The sequence below is a fragment of the Pan troglodytes genome, chromosome 15, assembly GCF_028858775.2.
Source record: "Pan troglodytes isolate AG18354 chromosome 15, NHGRI_mPanTro3-v2.0_pri, whole genome shotgun sequence".
Lineage (NCBI taxonomy): Eukaryota > Metazoa > Chordata > Mammalia > Primates > Hominidae > Pan > Pan troglodytes.
This window is the reverse complement of record NC_072413.2, coordinates 57,450,153-57,465,672: the sequence shown is the minus strand read 5'-3', so window position 1 is coordinate 57,465,672 and position 15,520 is coordinate 57,450,153. Positions and strand designations below refer to the sequence as shown.

General features: G+C 43.6%; 1 protein-coding gene across 1 annotated transcript; it reads left to right on the top strand.

The window, feature by feature from the left end:
- The first annotated feature begins 6,105 nt into the window (after nt 1–6,105).
- GPR135 (G protein-coupled receptor 135) lies at nt 6,106–7,943 on the top strand. Its single transcript, XM_016926921.4, has one exon. The coding sequence runs from the start codon at nt 6,227–6,229 to the stop codon at nt 7,718–7,720; it is 1,494 nt and encodes a 497-aa protein (XP_016782410.1). The 5' UTR covers nt 6,106–6,226; the 3' UTR covers nt 7,721–7,943.
- Nucleotides 7,944–15,520: the final 7,577 nt, after the last annotated feature.

Genomic DNA, 15,520 nt, shown 5'->3' with positions numbered 1-15,520 from the left:
TTATCCCATTTATACATTTAAGGGAGATGCAAGTCAAACATGTTAAATAACTCTCCTAAGGTCATTTAGAGGCTGCAAATCTAGGAGTTCCGACTCCAAGTCTAGTATTTTCCTACAACACTTCCTCCAGTTCTAAGATAGGATGGCCATAACTTGGTCTAGGATATAGTACTTTAATAAGAATGTTATATTTCTTGAACATTAAACAATGGCTATTACCTAAGTCTTCCTAAATTTCAATCCAAACCAGAGCTGAACTCTTGCAATAGTGTTCATTCCTGCTGTACTTCACCCTGGTTCCCTTGAACTAAAAAACATTAGGGAAATCAACTCCTCCTCCTCTGACCTCCACATGTCTAGTCAGTCACAAAGCCCTGTTGATTCTGCCTTCTCAATACTGCTCACATCTATCCCTTTCCATCTCAGTGAGGGTCTTGCCTCATCAATTAACCTTTTTCAGGTGTCTCCAGTCTCCTGCCCTCCCCGCCCCCCGCCCCCAGCCACCCCCACACTGGTTCCTTCTCCTAAGTATTTAAATGTGCTAATTGTAAACAAAATGAAACAAACATCCCTGTCCCTCCTTCCCTCTGTGGATGGCTGTCACTGCTAACTCCTTCCCTTGGTATTTAAGCTTCTAGATTCCTTACTGTCTCCTCATTGGGAACATTTTCTCACCTTCCATTTTGCTATTCAACTACTGCAATCTGGCTTCTACCTCATTACTCATTAGAAACTTTACCTAATTGCCAGGTCTTATGGTTTATGCAATCCATGGTGGCCCCCGCTACTTGCTCCCTGCAGGTAGGTGTGGTCCATTTTAGAACAGGCAACTCTAGTCCCTTGGTGCTGAGCTCACCCACAGAACCACTCAGTTAGGCTTATGAGGTTAGTACCCAGTCCCCATTAGTGCCCACCAAAGTGCTGCAATTGCATGGGCCCAGGCCCATCTCCTCTTCATCATGAACTCACAATGCGCTTTGCTCCAAGTCCTACAGACTCAGTAAGAGTTAGGTCACGCTTCTCTTCAATCCTGAAAGCCACAGATTGCATACTACCCCTCTTTAGGACACTGTTCTTCATACTTCAATGTGCATGTGAATCACCTGGGAATCTTAGATTCACATTCATCAGACACGGGGTGGGGCATTTCTAACAAGCTCTCAGGCGATGCTAATGTTGCTGGTTGGAGTACTGTGAGTAGCAAACTTTTGGATGAGCCTATTTTAATTACCTGTTTGGGTAATCCTGGCTGGCAACTTCTCCTCTAAGCTCTGAAACACATGAAAAGCCTGTTAGCTCTCCACCTGGAGGTAAGGGATAGCGCTCACAAGTACGTTCCTCATAAAAGGCTGGGGAAATTGCCTTACCTTCTTTTCTGAAAACCAAAAACATAAAACAGCTGATTTCTCAATAGACCATTGTGCCTCATTAACTGTATCATTCACCTGCCTAGCTTTGCTTTCTTTATCTGCTTCTTAACTTTTAGTACTCCCTAGCATTCCATCCATGGTCCTTTTCTTTCTTCCCTGACTACTCTGTCCTTAAATTGTCACATTCATTCCCATGGTTTTCCCTCTTGTAGAGAGACTAACCACATCCACATCCCTAATTTCTGAGGTCTAAGGCCATACTGTAGATTTAGTACTTAGAGGACAACCAAGATCATTTTCCCCCTAGACTGTGGCCCTCTTCCCATATTTCCTAACTTGATTAATGGCACCGCCATCCACCAAGCTAGGGACTTGGGATTGACCCTTGGCTCCTATTCACAATCTTTGTCCTCTTTGTTGATGCTCCTGAGGTGGATAGCTGTGGATTTCTCCAGCCATCATGCCTTTCCCCTTCTTTTACCCCCCAACTTTTTTTTTTTTTTTTTTTTTAATGAGATGGAGTCTCACTCTGTCGCCAGGGCGAGAGTGCAGTGGCGTGATCTTGGCTCACTGCAACCTCTGCTTCCCGGGTTCAAGCGATTCTCCTGCCTCAGCCTCCTGAGTAGCTGGGATTACAGGTGCCTGCCACTACGTTCAGCTAATTTTTTTGTATTTTTAGTAGAGACGGGGTTTCACCATGTTGCCCAGGCTGGTCTTGAACTCCTGATCTCGTGATTCACCCACCTTGGCCTCTCAAAGTGCTGGGATTACAGGCATGAGCCACCGCGCCTGGCCTCCCCTTCTTTTATCAACAGCATTCTCCTTTTTCTTTGGGAAACTACCTGCATGTAGTCTTGCTAGGACTGCTGGGAAACTGGTACACCAGTCAAGACTTTCTCCCCCAGACCTGAGATCTTGAGAAATGACATAAGGTCTGAAAACTGAAGTTGATCTGTTCCAGTGGTGGCCTAAAGAGATCACTCCCATCAGTTTCTGCTCTCCCTACCCACAGGACTGCTCTGAACTTCTCTTCTTCTTGGAGCTGCTGTTAGACTGTCCTTTTGTAAATGTAACTTCCCCTGTCCTTCCAGTAAATTCCTATATTGCTTATGTGAACCAGTGTCCTCACGTGTTACTTACGCCCAGAGAATCCTAATCCATATACTACCTACCCTAATCTATACATGACCTCTCCTTCTTCACTGCAAAGGTCCACTTCAGACTCTCATTTTTCACCTGGACTATTAGAATGCCTCTCCTTAAGTGGTCTCCTAAATTCCAGATTATCCTCTTACAGTTACTCAAAAAATTTTTTTGTATGTTGGCATTTGTATGGCAGTTTGTTAGAGTGCTAAGTGCTGGGGATCTCATAAAATAAACAGGCAAGGTTTAGGTCCTCGTGTAGTATACAGTGGGAGGCAGGTAATGCTTAGATAATCATGCAAAAAATTATAGACCATGGTTATGTGCTACAATGGAAAATACAGAGTGCTGTGAAACTAACGGGAACATGGCCCAATACGTGGGGAGAGGACGGTATCAGGCAAGGGAGGCTTCCCCCATGGACTAACCTTAATGCAAAGATGGGGATGCTAGGGAAGGGAGGAAGAAGATGGAGCTTTCCAGGCAGAGGGGATAGCAAGTGCAAATGCCCTAAGATGGAAGGTTTAAGGAAGTCATAAAAGCCAAGTGTGGCAGGAACACAGCAAAAAAGAAGGAAAGTGGTACCGAATGAGACTAGATAGGAAGCAGGGTCAAATCATGCAGTGCCTTGTAGGAAATATTAAGGATTGGGGTCCTTATTCTAAAATAAATGGGGAAAGCCAATAGGGTTTTTTTTTTAAAGAGACATGGTCTCACTATGTTGCCCAGGCTGGCCTCTAACTACTGGGCTCATACGATCGATCCTCCCTCCTCAGCTTCCTAAGTACCTGGGACTACAGGCACATGCCACTACACTGGCCTAATTAGAAGAGTTTAAATAAGTAAGTGGCATGAAGAATTTTTTTTAAGAGCATTATGCCTAGCTGCCTACAATGTAGGGACTGGATGTGGGAAGACCGGTTAGGACAACAGTGACAACAGTAGTCCAAAGAGAGGATGAGAGCCAAGATTCAGGATGGAGGAGGTGAATGGATGCAAAGATAGTCCGCAACTAAAATCCATAGGTCTTGGTTGATGAATTGGATGTGGACTGGTGGTAAGGAGGAGGGATTTATCAAGGAAAACTCTTAAGTTTTTGGCTTAAAAGCTAGAAGGATGGTTCTACCATATTCTGAGATACAGAGTATTGAAGACCAAGTTTTTCAGGGGAAGTAGGAAGAGGATCATGCACCCATTTGATGTGCCACTGGCACATCAAGGAGACAGATGCCAAGTAGCAGGACATGTAGGTTGGGGCCACAGACATAATTTGAGTAATGAATATATAGATAATCTTTGAAGTCCTGGATGTGAGTGAGATGGGGCTGAGGGGGGAGTCCAGAGGAGCTGAGAACAGGGCTTTGATGAACTCCAGCATGTAAAGGCAGGTGGAAGAGGATGAACTGGCAGAGGAGAGGACACTTGAGAAAGATGAGGAAGGAAGGAAGCAGAAGAGTGCAGTCCTTCTGGTCCTTCTGAACCATGCACTTGCTCACGGCCCTCCCTTGTGCTATTAGCCCCTCCTCCCCTGATGAAGTTCAGTCTCCAGAGCATGGCCTACAAGGCCCATCATAAGGTAGCCCCAATAAACTTTGATCATTTATTTCCTTCTTCACTCCCCATCTCCAATATCCTAGAATTCAGACACTGCTCACTTCAACACTAACCTCCAGACTTTGCACATGCATCAAATGTTCTTTCCCTTTCTTCTTTTTTAAAAAAGTCTAATGTCACCTCTTGTACAAAGTCTTTGTCAGGAAGAGTTAGTCACCTCCAAATAATTTCACTCACATATTTTTAAGACAATATTTAGCACACTGTAATATACTGTGTTGGCCGGTGGCTTAAGCTTATTTGGGCTGGGTTTCCTATCTTATATGTTGTTTCCTAAAACTAAGCACAATCTTAGAAGATTGTGTTTGCCAAATAAATTAATGTATGATAATTATATTTTTGCTTTGATTGACAAAATTAAGACAAAATCAGTCTAGATTAAGCTGGCGTTGACTGCTCCCAAGAGGATATTTGGCAATATCTGAAGACAGTTTTAGTTGTCACAGCTGGGAGAGGTGCTACTGGCATCTCGTAGGTAGGGACTAGGGATACTGCTGAACATCGTACAATGTATAGATGGCCCCTGCAATAAAGAATTATCTGGCCCAAAAGTCCATGATGCTGAGGCTGAGAAACCCAGTTTTGGTTTGCCACCTTAAACGTTCTTCTATTTATACTGTAAATTTCCTGTAGGATATTTTTTCTGAATGAAATAAGCACTCCAATACTAATACCATTGATTCTAAGATCTACAAATGTACTAGTCATTCTTTAGAGTAGTGTTTCTCAAATTTGTGCATCAGAATCACTGGGAGGGCTTGTTAAAACATAGGTGCCTGGGCCCCACCACAGGAGTTTCAGTAGATCAGGGGTATCCTATGCACTGTAGGCGTGATAATTTGTATTTCTCAAGGTTTCCAGGGGATGTTGATGCTGCTGGTCCAATGTCCATACTCTGTGAACCACTGCTTTAGCGAAGAGCCCAGGGTTAGTTAACCTGAGGGTTTATCACACTTTTCCCCATTAGAGGCCATGCCCAGAAACTTGAGATGCAACTTCCCTGGGTAGCCCTGCCTTTCTTTTCCCCGTATCTCCCAGCCAGGTACCTGGAGCTGCATCTGTGATGATTGCCAGGCTGGCAGCACCTTAGACTCAAAACATACCCCATTCCTGAGAACAGATGAAGGCTGCTAGCAGGGCAAGGCACCAATCCCTCTCCCCCCATTTATCAGCCAGTAGGGGCCTGAGGTCCAGGCCCTTGGAAATGAAGTAACATCTAAAGGAACTATCCTAGCTCCTCAGAGCACCTGTATCAGAATCACCTACGGGGTTTAGAGTCATGGGCCCATCCTTAGTAATTCTGTCAGCCTGGGAATTTGCATTTTATGAAACTCTTGACATCAGTGGTTCTCTAAGTGTGGTCCTGGGACCAGCATCATCATCACCACCCGCGAACCCGTTAGAGATACAAATTCTTGGGTACTTCCCCAGACATATTCGAAACGCTGGGGTTCAGACCTGTCACTTGTATTTTAACACGCCCTCTATGTGAATTCTGTTAGCTCAAGTTTGAGAATTACTGGTTTAAATTAGTCTGCTTCTCAAGTTTAAGATGTCTGGATGTAGACTTCCGGATTTTTCTTTCACTTCACTTTCTAAATTCCTTTCCTACCTGTATATACCAAAAGCACCCACAGGAAGCAAAGTGCCCCCCCACCACTCCCCAAAAGGCCTGCCTGTAGAACATTTGTACCCTACAAAAGAGAGCAAGAGTGAACTTTCGTTGAATCTGGTCATTTGTTTGCATGCCAGTCGGCACTTTATCTGGCCGGACAGTGGTCCCTCAGGAGGTCGACCTGGCACTCTCGGAAACCGGAAGACCCGGGCCGGTAACCTCCGGAGTGGCGGTGTCGCGGGTCGGCTTTGCAGCGGGTACTGGGCTGCCGTCCCGCCCCGCAGTCCTGCGTAAACACGCGGTTCCCTCGGCAACGCTGGAACCCACGTCAAAGGCTCCGCCAGGTCCCCAGCGACCGCCACCCCTCCGGCCGAGCCCAGCTCCCCGCGGCGGCCGCTAGCCCCCGGCTCCGAGCCACCACTCAGACCTAGCGGCCGCCGCCCCCGGTGCGGGATGAGGAGATCCGCGGCCGCCACTGGGCCACATGGAGGAGCCGCCGCCGCCCCGCCCACCAGCGAGCATGGCCTTACTGGGCAGCCAGCACTCCGGCGCCCCCTCCGCGGCCGGCCCACCTGGCGGGACTTCCTCCGCGGCCACGGCGGCCGTGCTCTCCTTCAGCACCGTGGCGACCGCGGCGGCCGCGGCGCTGGGGAACCTGAGCGACGCAAGCGGAGGCGGCACAGCTGCCGCTCCCGGTGGCGGCGGCCTTGGCGGGTCCGGGGCAGCGCGGGAGGCGGGGGCGGCGGTGAGGCGGCCGCTAGGCCCGGAGGCGGCGCCGCTGCTGTCGCACGGAGCTGCAGCGGCGGCCCAGGCGCTCGTCCTCCTGCTCATCTTCCTGCTGTCTAGCCTTGGCAACTGCGCGGTGATGGGGGTGATTGTGAAGCACCGGCAGCTCCGCACCGTCACCAACGCCTTCATCCTGTCGCTGTCCCTATCGGATCTGCTCACGGCGCTGCTCTGCCTGCCCGCCGCCTTCCTGGACCTCTTCACGCCGCCCGGGGGTTCGGCGCCTGCCGCCGCCGCGGGGCCCTGGCGCGGCTTCTGCGCCGCCAGCCGCTTCTTCAGCTCGTGCTTCGGCATCGTGTCCACGCTCAGCGTGGCGCTCATCTCGTTGGACCGCTACTGCGCCATCGTGCGGCCGCCGCGGGAGAAGATCGGCCGCCGCCGCGCGCTGCAGCTGCTGGCGGGCGCCTGGCTGACGGCCCTGGGCTTCTCCTTGCCCTGGGAGCTGCTCGGGGCGCCCCGGGAACTCGCGGCGGCGCAGAGCTTCCACGGCTGCCTCTACCGGACCTCCCCGGACCCCGCGCAGCTGGGCGCGGCCTTCAGCGTGGGGCTGGTGGTGGCCTGCTACCTGCTGCCCTTCCTGCTCATGTGCTTCTGCCACTACCACATCTGCAAGACGGTGCGCCTGTCGGACGTGCGCGTGCGGCCGGTGAACACCTACGCGCGCGTGCTGCGCTTCTTCAGCGAGGTGCGCACGGCCACCACCGTCCTCATCATGATCGTCTTCGTCATCTGCTGCTGGGGGCCCTACTGCTTCCTGGTGCTGCTGGCCGCCGCCCGGCAGGCCCAGACCGTGCAGGCCCCCTCGCTCCTCAACGTGGTGGCCGTCTGGCTGACCTGGGCCAATGGGGCCATCAACCCTGTCATCTACGCCATCCGCAATCCCAACATTTCGATGCTCCTAGGGCGCAACCGCGAGGAGGGCTACCGGACTAGGAATGTGGACGCTTTCCTGCCCAGCCAGGGCCCGGGTCTGCAAGCCAGAAGCCGCAGTCGCCTTCGAAACCGCTATGCCAACCGGCTGGGGGCCTGCAGCAGGATGTCCTCTTCCAACCCGGCCAGCGGAGTGGCAGGGGACGTGGCCATGTGGGCCCGCAAAAATCCAGTGGTACTTTTCTGCCGAGAGGGACCACCAGAGCCGGTGACGGCAGCGACCAAACAGCCTAAATCCGAAGCTGGGGATACCAGCCTCTAAGACGGTTGGAATGGCCAGCTTATGAAGGCAAATTTCCACTCGCATTATTTAATGATGGAAGATTCTGGGGGAGAGTTGTGGATTTCATAAAGCCAAACATTTAAAGCTAGAGACGGGGGAGACTTACCACTTTCCCCAAACAACATAAAAGACAATGTCCCTTCTTCAAAAGTGCCAAAAGGAATGTAAAATGCAAAAATTAAAACAATCTTAAACCACATAACCAAGCATTGTGAACTGTAAGTGCCAAAAATGACAAAAATAACATTCACTATAACTGAAAAGCTCATATTATAGGACCACACTGTGAAACAAACAAAACATTGAATGCAACTAGTATTGTTCAACTACACAGAATTTCAGGAATGAATGGAGACCTTCAGAGCTGCTTGAAAGCCCCTCTAAATCGCTACCATCCCACAAAACTTTAGCTTCTAGAGCTTGCACCTCTGACATGCTTTGGGTGCTTAGACTGCAAGTGGGAAAGTCTTATGCTTACACACATTGGTGCACCTCCTCACCCCACCCCCTAATAACCTTTGTGGAAAATTTTAAATTCATAACCCATTTAAAATCCTTTTAGGATTTTGAAAAGGTGGTTATTATTAGATAAAATTCAACCATCTGAAGGACAAATAGAAGTATGAACATAAAGAAATGTGTCTTTTAAATATTTTCCAAGATTATATGTAAAAATTAACATTCCTTCCACCCGTGTCATACCTCCAAAATGATCTTCCTTGGAAAACTTTGAAGTTTTATCCTTACTCTAACCTGTTACTTTTATTTCTGATAAATTTTGGAATGCTGCTCTCAGAATGCTTTCACATTGAAAAAAATATTTTCATTGTAGAAAATTTTTGTCTTTTGAGGTAAATTTGATTTTTGGATATAGCCAAAAATGTAATTTGAAGTCAAGTTGATTGAATAAGGTGAGTGATGCCACTTTATTTAAATTTTTATTATTTTTTAAAATGAGACCTCTATAAAACAACAAGGTTGGGTTTCCTATGTGGCTTTTAGCTAACTGAAAACGATTCCAAAGAGAAATTCTAAAACTATTTTGAGAAGCAGCCTCTTGGAATTAGCGTAGACTTTTCCAAGTAGATCATACTCTCCTACATTTAGAAATTTGGTATATTTTGTGTTTTTTAAAATAGCTGATGGTTGCTTTATAGCTATGACTTGTCGAAGATAATGTATTTATTAAGGGGAGAATAGGTGTGGGACTATATGTAACGGTATTAAAACACAGGCATAAAGTTGGAGAAGAACTTCAAGCAAACTGAAAATATCTTTAGAAATATGCAAATCAAAGATGCTTTTTAAATTTCTATCTTAGCAGAAAAGATGGTTTTACAATAATTCAAAAGCGTGATTCAGGATTTGTGTATGTGAACTTTCTAATGTTAAATACGACTATACACAGAATCATTTACTCAGAATTTTTTAAAATGTTATTTTTCCCTCTTTCTTTTCCTCCATCCTGCCCCTCTTTTCTTCAGTATTTCATAGCCTTAATTGAACAAGTTATTTACAGTAGATATGAAAAGACATTAGCTGTCGTATGAAGATTTCAATGTGAAATAGCCAGCATTTTCTTCCTGTAAAGTATTTAAATATGTTTTTAAGTATTTCTTTGTTTGACAGGTGGGTACATGTCATTATTTTGTAATCAAAGGTGGAAATATATGATTCATGTCAGAGCTAAAGATGTTTTAATTTTTTCTGCTTCTCAGAGTATCATCACAAATCAGAAGTTTGTAAATTGTAAATATTTTGCTACACTCAATGTAGTACAAAGTAGATGAGATAATCTCTCCCCTCTAGCCCTTATTTATAAAGCATATACAGACTTCATGCAGCTGGACTAACAAAAACAGGTGTCTGCGGTATTTGCCTGTTAAAGGCAAAAAATTGTGTATTTTTTGGCACCGAGTCACTTTTGGGATTTAGAGAGAAATGATAAAGTCTTCAATTATAAAAGACATCATAGAATAGGAAGTACAGTTGTGAATAAAGGGCAGAGGGTTAGAGATCTTAGAGTAAGGAGGTGAGCGTGTTGCAAAATAGTGTGTTGCCTGAGAAGAAGAATTGAAGGAAGGCATTGAAAAATAAACGTGATATAGAATAAACCTACCTGGTGAGTGAAGGGAAAATCTGAGAGATTGGAAGTGACAAGGTGATGGCATGAAGGACTTTAAGGAAGAAAAGGAATTCCAGCCCTACCTTTTCTGTGGCAGGAAGTTTTAGGAAAGGCATGGCTTGTGAAAGAGGCCATTCTGTTAGTGGCTCCGAGAGTCATGGTAGGCAAGAATTGGAGGGGGAAAAGAGAAAATTGTTCATAAATTACTGAACAATTTACAATGCTCTAAATTGTTTGTTTTTAATCCAAGGCTATCCAACTATTTAGTGGTAGAACTAGGATTTGAACTGCAGTCTGTTTGGCCTCAGAACTCCATGTTTGTTTCTCTCTATCCCCACAGAAGTCTACAGGTAAGGAAATCAATCATGATCAATTATGGTACTGTCATCATTATCATCATCGTGATCATCATCTACCATTTTTGTTTCCTACTTTATATAAGGGCAACTTCCTGGGAGCTAAGGCTACTAAAAGGTAGAAGCCACAGTACTCATCTGCAGAGGGCTTACAGCCTCAGCAAGGACCTTGTGGCTTTGTAACAACAATCAGCCATAACAAGTTTACTTGTGGAGAAGAAAAAGTGTAGCACTTTCAGAAGAGGCTATCAAAGAAAAGAGATGAACTTGGAAGCAAGAGATACGCAGGTATAAGTCAGCCACCCATTTGACCCAGTGTAAATACTTAGACAATCAATACCTCAAAAGGTGAAGAAAGAATGATTCTCAGAATAATCTAAGACTTTGACCTTTCGTTGTGCTTACTATGAGTATGCAATTATAGTCACTTCATGGGAAAACGAGAAAGAAAAGCTATGAAATACTGGAATGGATTAAATATTGAGTACTATGTAAAGGCCAGAATGTAATCCTTCATGTTTTATTCTGCTCCCAGTTTGGGTATTTCATTTGGGTGGAAATAATAACAGCAACAAGTAATACTCTGTATAGCAGGTGCATTAGCTCATTTAATCCTCAGAGCAATCTTATTAAGGCATACTGTATTATCACTCTCCCCATTTTACAGATGAGAAAACCAAGGCACAGAGGTGTTATGTGATCACACAGCTAGTAAGTGCTAAACATGAGATTTGCACCTGGCAGATTGGTGCCAGAAGTCGTCTCTTAACTGCTATTCTGTACTGCCTCTGTCTTTTGAAAAAGGCAATGAGAACCCTGGAAAAGTGACAAGGAAGATAAAGACAACTATCAAAGGAATGGGAAAACAGCATAACATTTAAAAGAAAAGATTTTTGTTTCTGATTTGGAAAACAACTATATATGTGTGTTTTTAAAAAGCATATAAGAGTTTCTGAGCAGTTATTTTCTGGAATAATTCCACTCAAGATGACCCCAGTCATCCATCTTCCCCATTCCTGCTCCAGCGCATCTGAACAGCATTGGAGAAAAATTACAGAATCAGATTAGTACCCACTGCACTTAGACTCCATAGCCTTGCCTGGCCCTTCCACCCTGCTGGCAATCTGAGCATTTTCACTTGTCAACTCACTCCTTCTGCCCCTTTTGTGACCCTTCAAACTTTATCCATGCAAACATTTAACCAACCCTAACCTCTTGGAATATGACTTTTGGTGCTGCTTCTCCAAGAAAATAGAAGCCATCAGATACACATTTCTTCATATTTTAGCCGCCAAACCTAACTCAACTAGATTTGTACTAGTTCTCAGCTATGTTTTCCAATTATAATGAAGCTGGTCCCTTCTCCAACCTTGGGAATCTCATGCTATCTATTACTTCTGTTCCCTGGTATCCTTAGCCTTCCCACTGAACCATATCCCTGCCATGAGCACTTAAGCATGCCCTAATCTCTCACTTGAGAGGAAAAATGCCCATTCTTCCCTCCTTTTCTCCCCCTCAGGTCCTTTCCTTTAGCTAACTCATCAAAAGAATTGCCTGTACTTTTACAATTGATCTAAATTCTAGTCTACACTTTTAGTGGTGTAAGAAAGAAAGTAATTATTTTTCTGCAACTCAACATCTTACTCTGCCAGATGGTAAAACTTAAGATGACAGCATCTAGGTTCTAGGGGCTTATTAGTGCCAGTGCATTGGTGAACATAAGTCCTCAGTTGTCATCCATTCACCCTGGCATCTGCCAAGGCATCCATCAGTCTGTCTCTGGCCTTATATCCATGGCTTGCTGAGTAATTATCTCCCACTTCAGTCCAAGAGGACCCAGCTCAAATGACCACTTTAGAGCCCCTCTCTAAACACAAAAAAATTATTACTCCACCTCAGAACCATAGAGGGCTGTGACCACACCTATTAGGAGGTCACAGGCTGCTTTTTAAGAATTTTTTCCAATATTTTTGGGTTTTGATATGTTTTGATATTGTTGGGTCAATAAATCAAAATTATACATAAAACATACTTTGGAAGTTCTACTTCTGGAATGGCAATGAGGAGCTCTGTGGATCCCAATTAAACAAGTTTAACTGGTGAACATTATTTTCAAGACAACCATTTTAAATCTTTTTAAATTGTCCTAATGGCATATAGAAAATGCAGAAACATTAATTAAGAAAATCTAAAACTCAGTAAGAATAGTGAGTCTGTGGCATTTGATTTATAACCCACTCTCTCCCTATTCCCAGCTCAGCATGACAGAGACTCCATTCCAGGTGGAAAAAGCACATGGCTCTTTCTTCTCCGAGATCCCAGGACTATCTTATTTTCCTCAGAGGGGCAGGTTACAAGAACTTCACATCTCTCAGGCTACATGTTGCAGAGGTTAAATTCCAGGTGAGTGCAGCCAAGAAGCTGGGGGTTGTCTTCTTCTACCTACCTCCCACTCATAGAGCAAATGCTTTACTAGGGTGTGGCATGCTGGGAATACTGGGGCCAAGATTATTCTCAAACAAGCTCATTTGTAGGACTGAGATTTCATGCTTGAACGGGCAAGCTGAGAAGACCAGATGTTATGAACCCCCCAACCCAATGCCCTACTTTTGGAGCAACCATTCCAAAAGAAGCAGGCCACCATCCCTGCCCCCACAATTCAGAGCCATGACTCAGAGAGTTCACATAGGAGTAGAGACAGGCCTTTAAACAGACAGCCCTGAAGCTCTCTCCAAAGGAACTAATTTTATTTGAAACAAAGTGTGGAGAAGTTCAAGTCTAAGGCATTCTCAAAAACAATGGAGTTTTGGTGGTAAACAATTAAGAAGAGGCTAAAAACTTCATGAGAGATAGAAGCTAAACCACAGGGCAGCTAGTTTACCAGAGAGAACCCAGAAGAGACAGCTAAAAAGAGCTCTCCTGAGGTCTAAACTAACCTCAAAAACTGCCCCTGCAATTGGATCAGACTGTGGAGCAATTTATGCCCAAGAGCATTGTCAAAAACAATAGGGCAATTAGCAAATAATTAGTGACACCTAACATCTAGAAGTGATCAGGAAAAGAGGCAGTCAAACAGAGCCCTACTAAAGCTACTGTTCTCCAAGGGTGACTGTAGGCATACCCAAGGCTGTGTCCTCTGAGGAACACCACCAGAAGCCTCACACCACAGAGCAAAAAGACTACCCCAAAATAGTCCAGTAACTAAACAAATAAACAAACAAACAATAGTAATAAGCCTCACAGAAGGAGTAGTAGAAACGTGTATCTGGAGCTGCTACAGAGTTGTTCCATGAGGGTTTTTCTTAGCTGTCTTTTTCCCTGGTTCTCTCTATTGAAAGCATCCAGTTTACAACAACAGGAGCAATAAATATATGAGACATGCACAGAAATAGGAAAATATGAACTGTACCCAGGAAAAAAAAGCAGGCAACAGAAGAAACTCTCCATGAGAGGGATCAGATGGCAAATTTAACAAACTCTTTAAAGTAGACATTATGAATATGTTCAAATAATTTTTTAACTATGCTTAAAGAAGTAAAAGAAGGCATGTTGAAAATGTCTCATCAATAGAGATTAATAAAGAGATAGAATTTATAAAAAAAGAAACATGGAAATCCTTGAGTTGAAAATTACAATTACTAAAATTAAAACTTAACTACAGGGGCTCAACAGTAAATTTGAACTGGCAGAAGAAAGAATTAGCAAACTTGAATATAGTTCAATAGAGATTATGTAAGCTGAACAACAGAGAAAAATAATGCAGAAAAAATGAATACAGCCTCAAAGACCTGTGGGAGACCATTAAGTGCATTAATATATGTGTAATGTGACTACCAAAAAAAGAAGAGAAAAAAGAGCAGATAAAGTATTTGAAGAAATAATGGTTGAAAACTTCCCAAATTTGAGTCTTAAAAAAATTAATCTACACACATCCAAGAAACTGAAGAAACTCCTAAGTAAGACAAACACAAAGAGACACACACAGATAGTAAATAGTAAAATAGTAAAAATGCTGAGAGACAAAGACAAAGGAAAATCCTTGAAAGCAGCAAGAGAAAAACAACCTGTCACACACAAGGGAATCCCAGTAAGATTAACAACTGACTTATCAGAAACAATGGAGGCCGGAAGGTAGAGGGATAACATATTCAAAGTGCTAAAAGAAAAAACTGTCAACCAAGAATCCTATATTTAGCCAAACTATCTTTCAACAAATACACATTAAAAGTCTCTTGTCTACATCTGCCCTATTCACCTTGTCCTCACCTTTCTCAGGCAACCACTGTTTATTAATTTTTTGTTTCTTTATGTAAAAGTAAGGAAAGGCATATTTTCTTAATTTTCTCCCTCTTGTACAGAAAAGTTAGCATACTATATACACATTGATTTTTTTCATTTAACAATATATCCTGGAAATTGTTCCCTATGATATATTCAAAGTTATTCTTTTTCTAAATAGCTTCATGGTATTCCACTGTATGGATATATCAAAATATCAAAATATTTGATAATATCAAAATGTAGCCACCTTCTTTTGATTGACAGGTTATCTCTAATTTTATACTATTGGAAAATAATACTGCAATGAAGCAACTTACACATAAAACATTTTGTACGTGTGCAGGTATTTCTATATGGTAGAATATTATAGGTAGGAGTGATGGTTCAAAGGCTAAGTACATTTATAATGTAATACAAATTGCCACATTACCTTCTCTATAGGTTGTATGATTTTTCACTTCCACCATCAAGTTATGAGTGTGATTGTTTCCCTGCAGTTTTGCCAATAGAGTGATTTTAGACTATTTACATCGTGGGTTACAACCAATGGTAAGTCATGAATTTAGCGTAATGGGTTATAACCAACATTTAAAACAAACTGAAGTGGTGTAGGACAGAATAAAACATATCAGATTTCACCACACATAGTTTGATAGTTGTAAAGTTCTTTGATACTTCTCCCTTCAAATGATATAAACTAATTTTCTTTCCCCTTAAGTGTGAGCTGTACTTAGTGACTCATTACTTTTGTTTGTTGTTTTTTTTTTAACTCATTAGGGGTTATTTGTCTCAACAAGTCAAGGAAAGAGCAGCCCAAGAATACCATCAGAGATGCAGCTTTCCAGGCCTCCATCCTGGACTTGCAGGTTTCATATTGACATATGTTTGCAAGATGACTTGCACTTCCAGGTCTCCACTCTCCATTCCAAGAAAGAGAAAAGGGAGAATAAGGGCTTTTTCCAAAAAGTTTTGTCTTTCTAATCAGGAAGACATGACCTTCCCAGAGATGTCTGATTA

Bases quoted from the DNA above. Each gene is read 5' to 3' on its own strand.
- GPR135 (XM_016926921.4), top strand. From the start codon at position 6,227: ATGGAGGAGCCGCCGCCGCCCCGCCCACCAGCGAGCATGGCCTTACTG.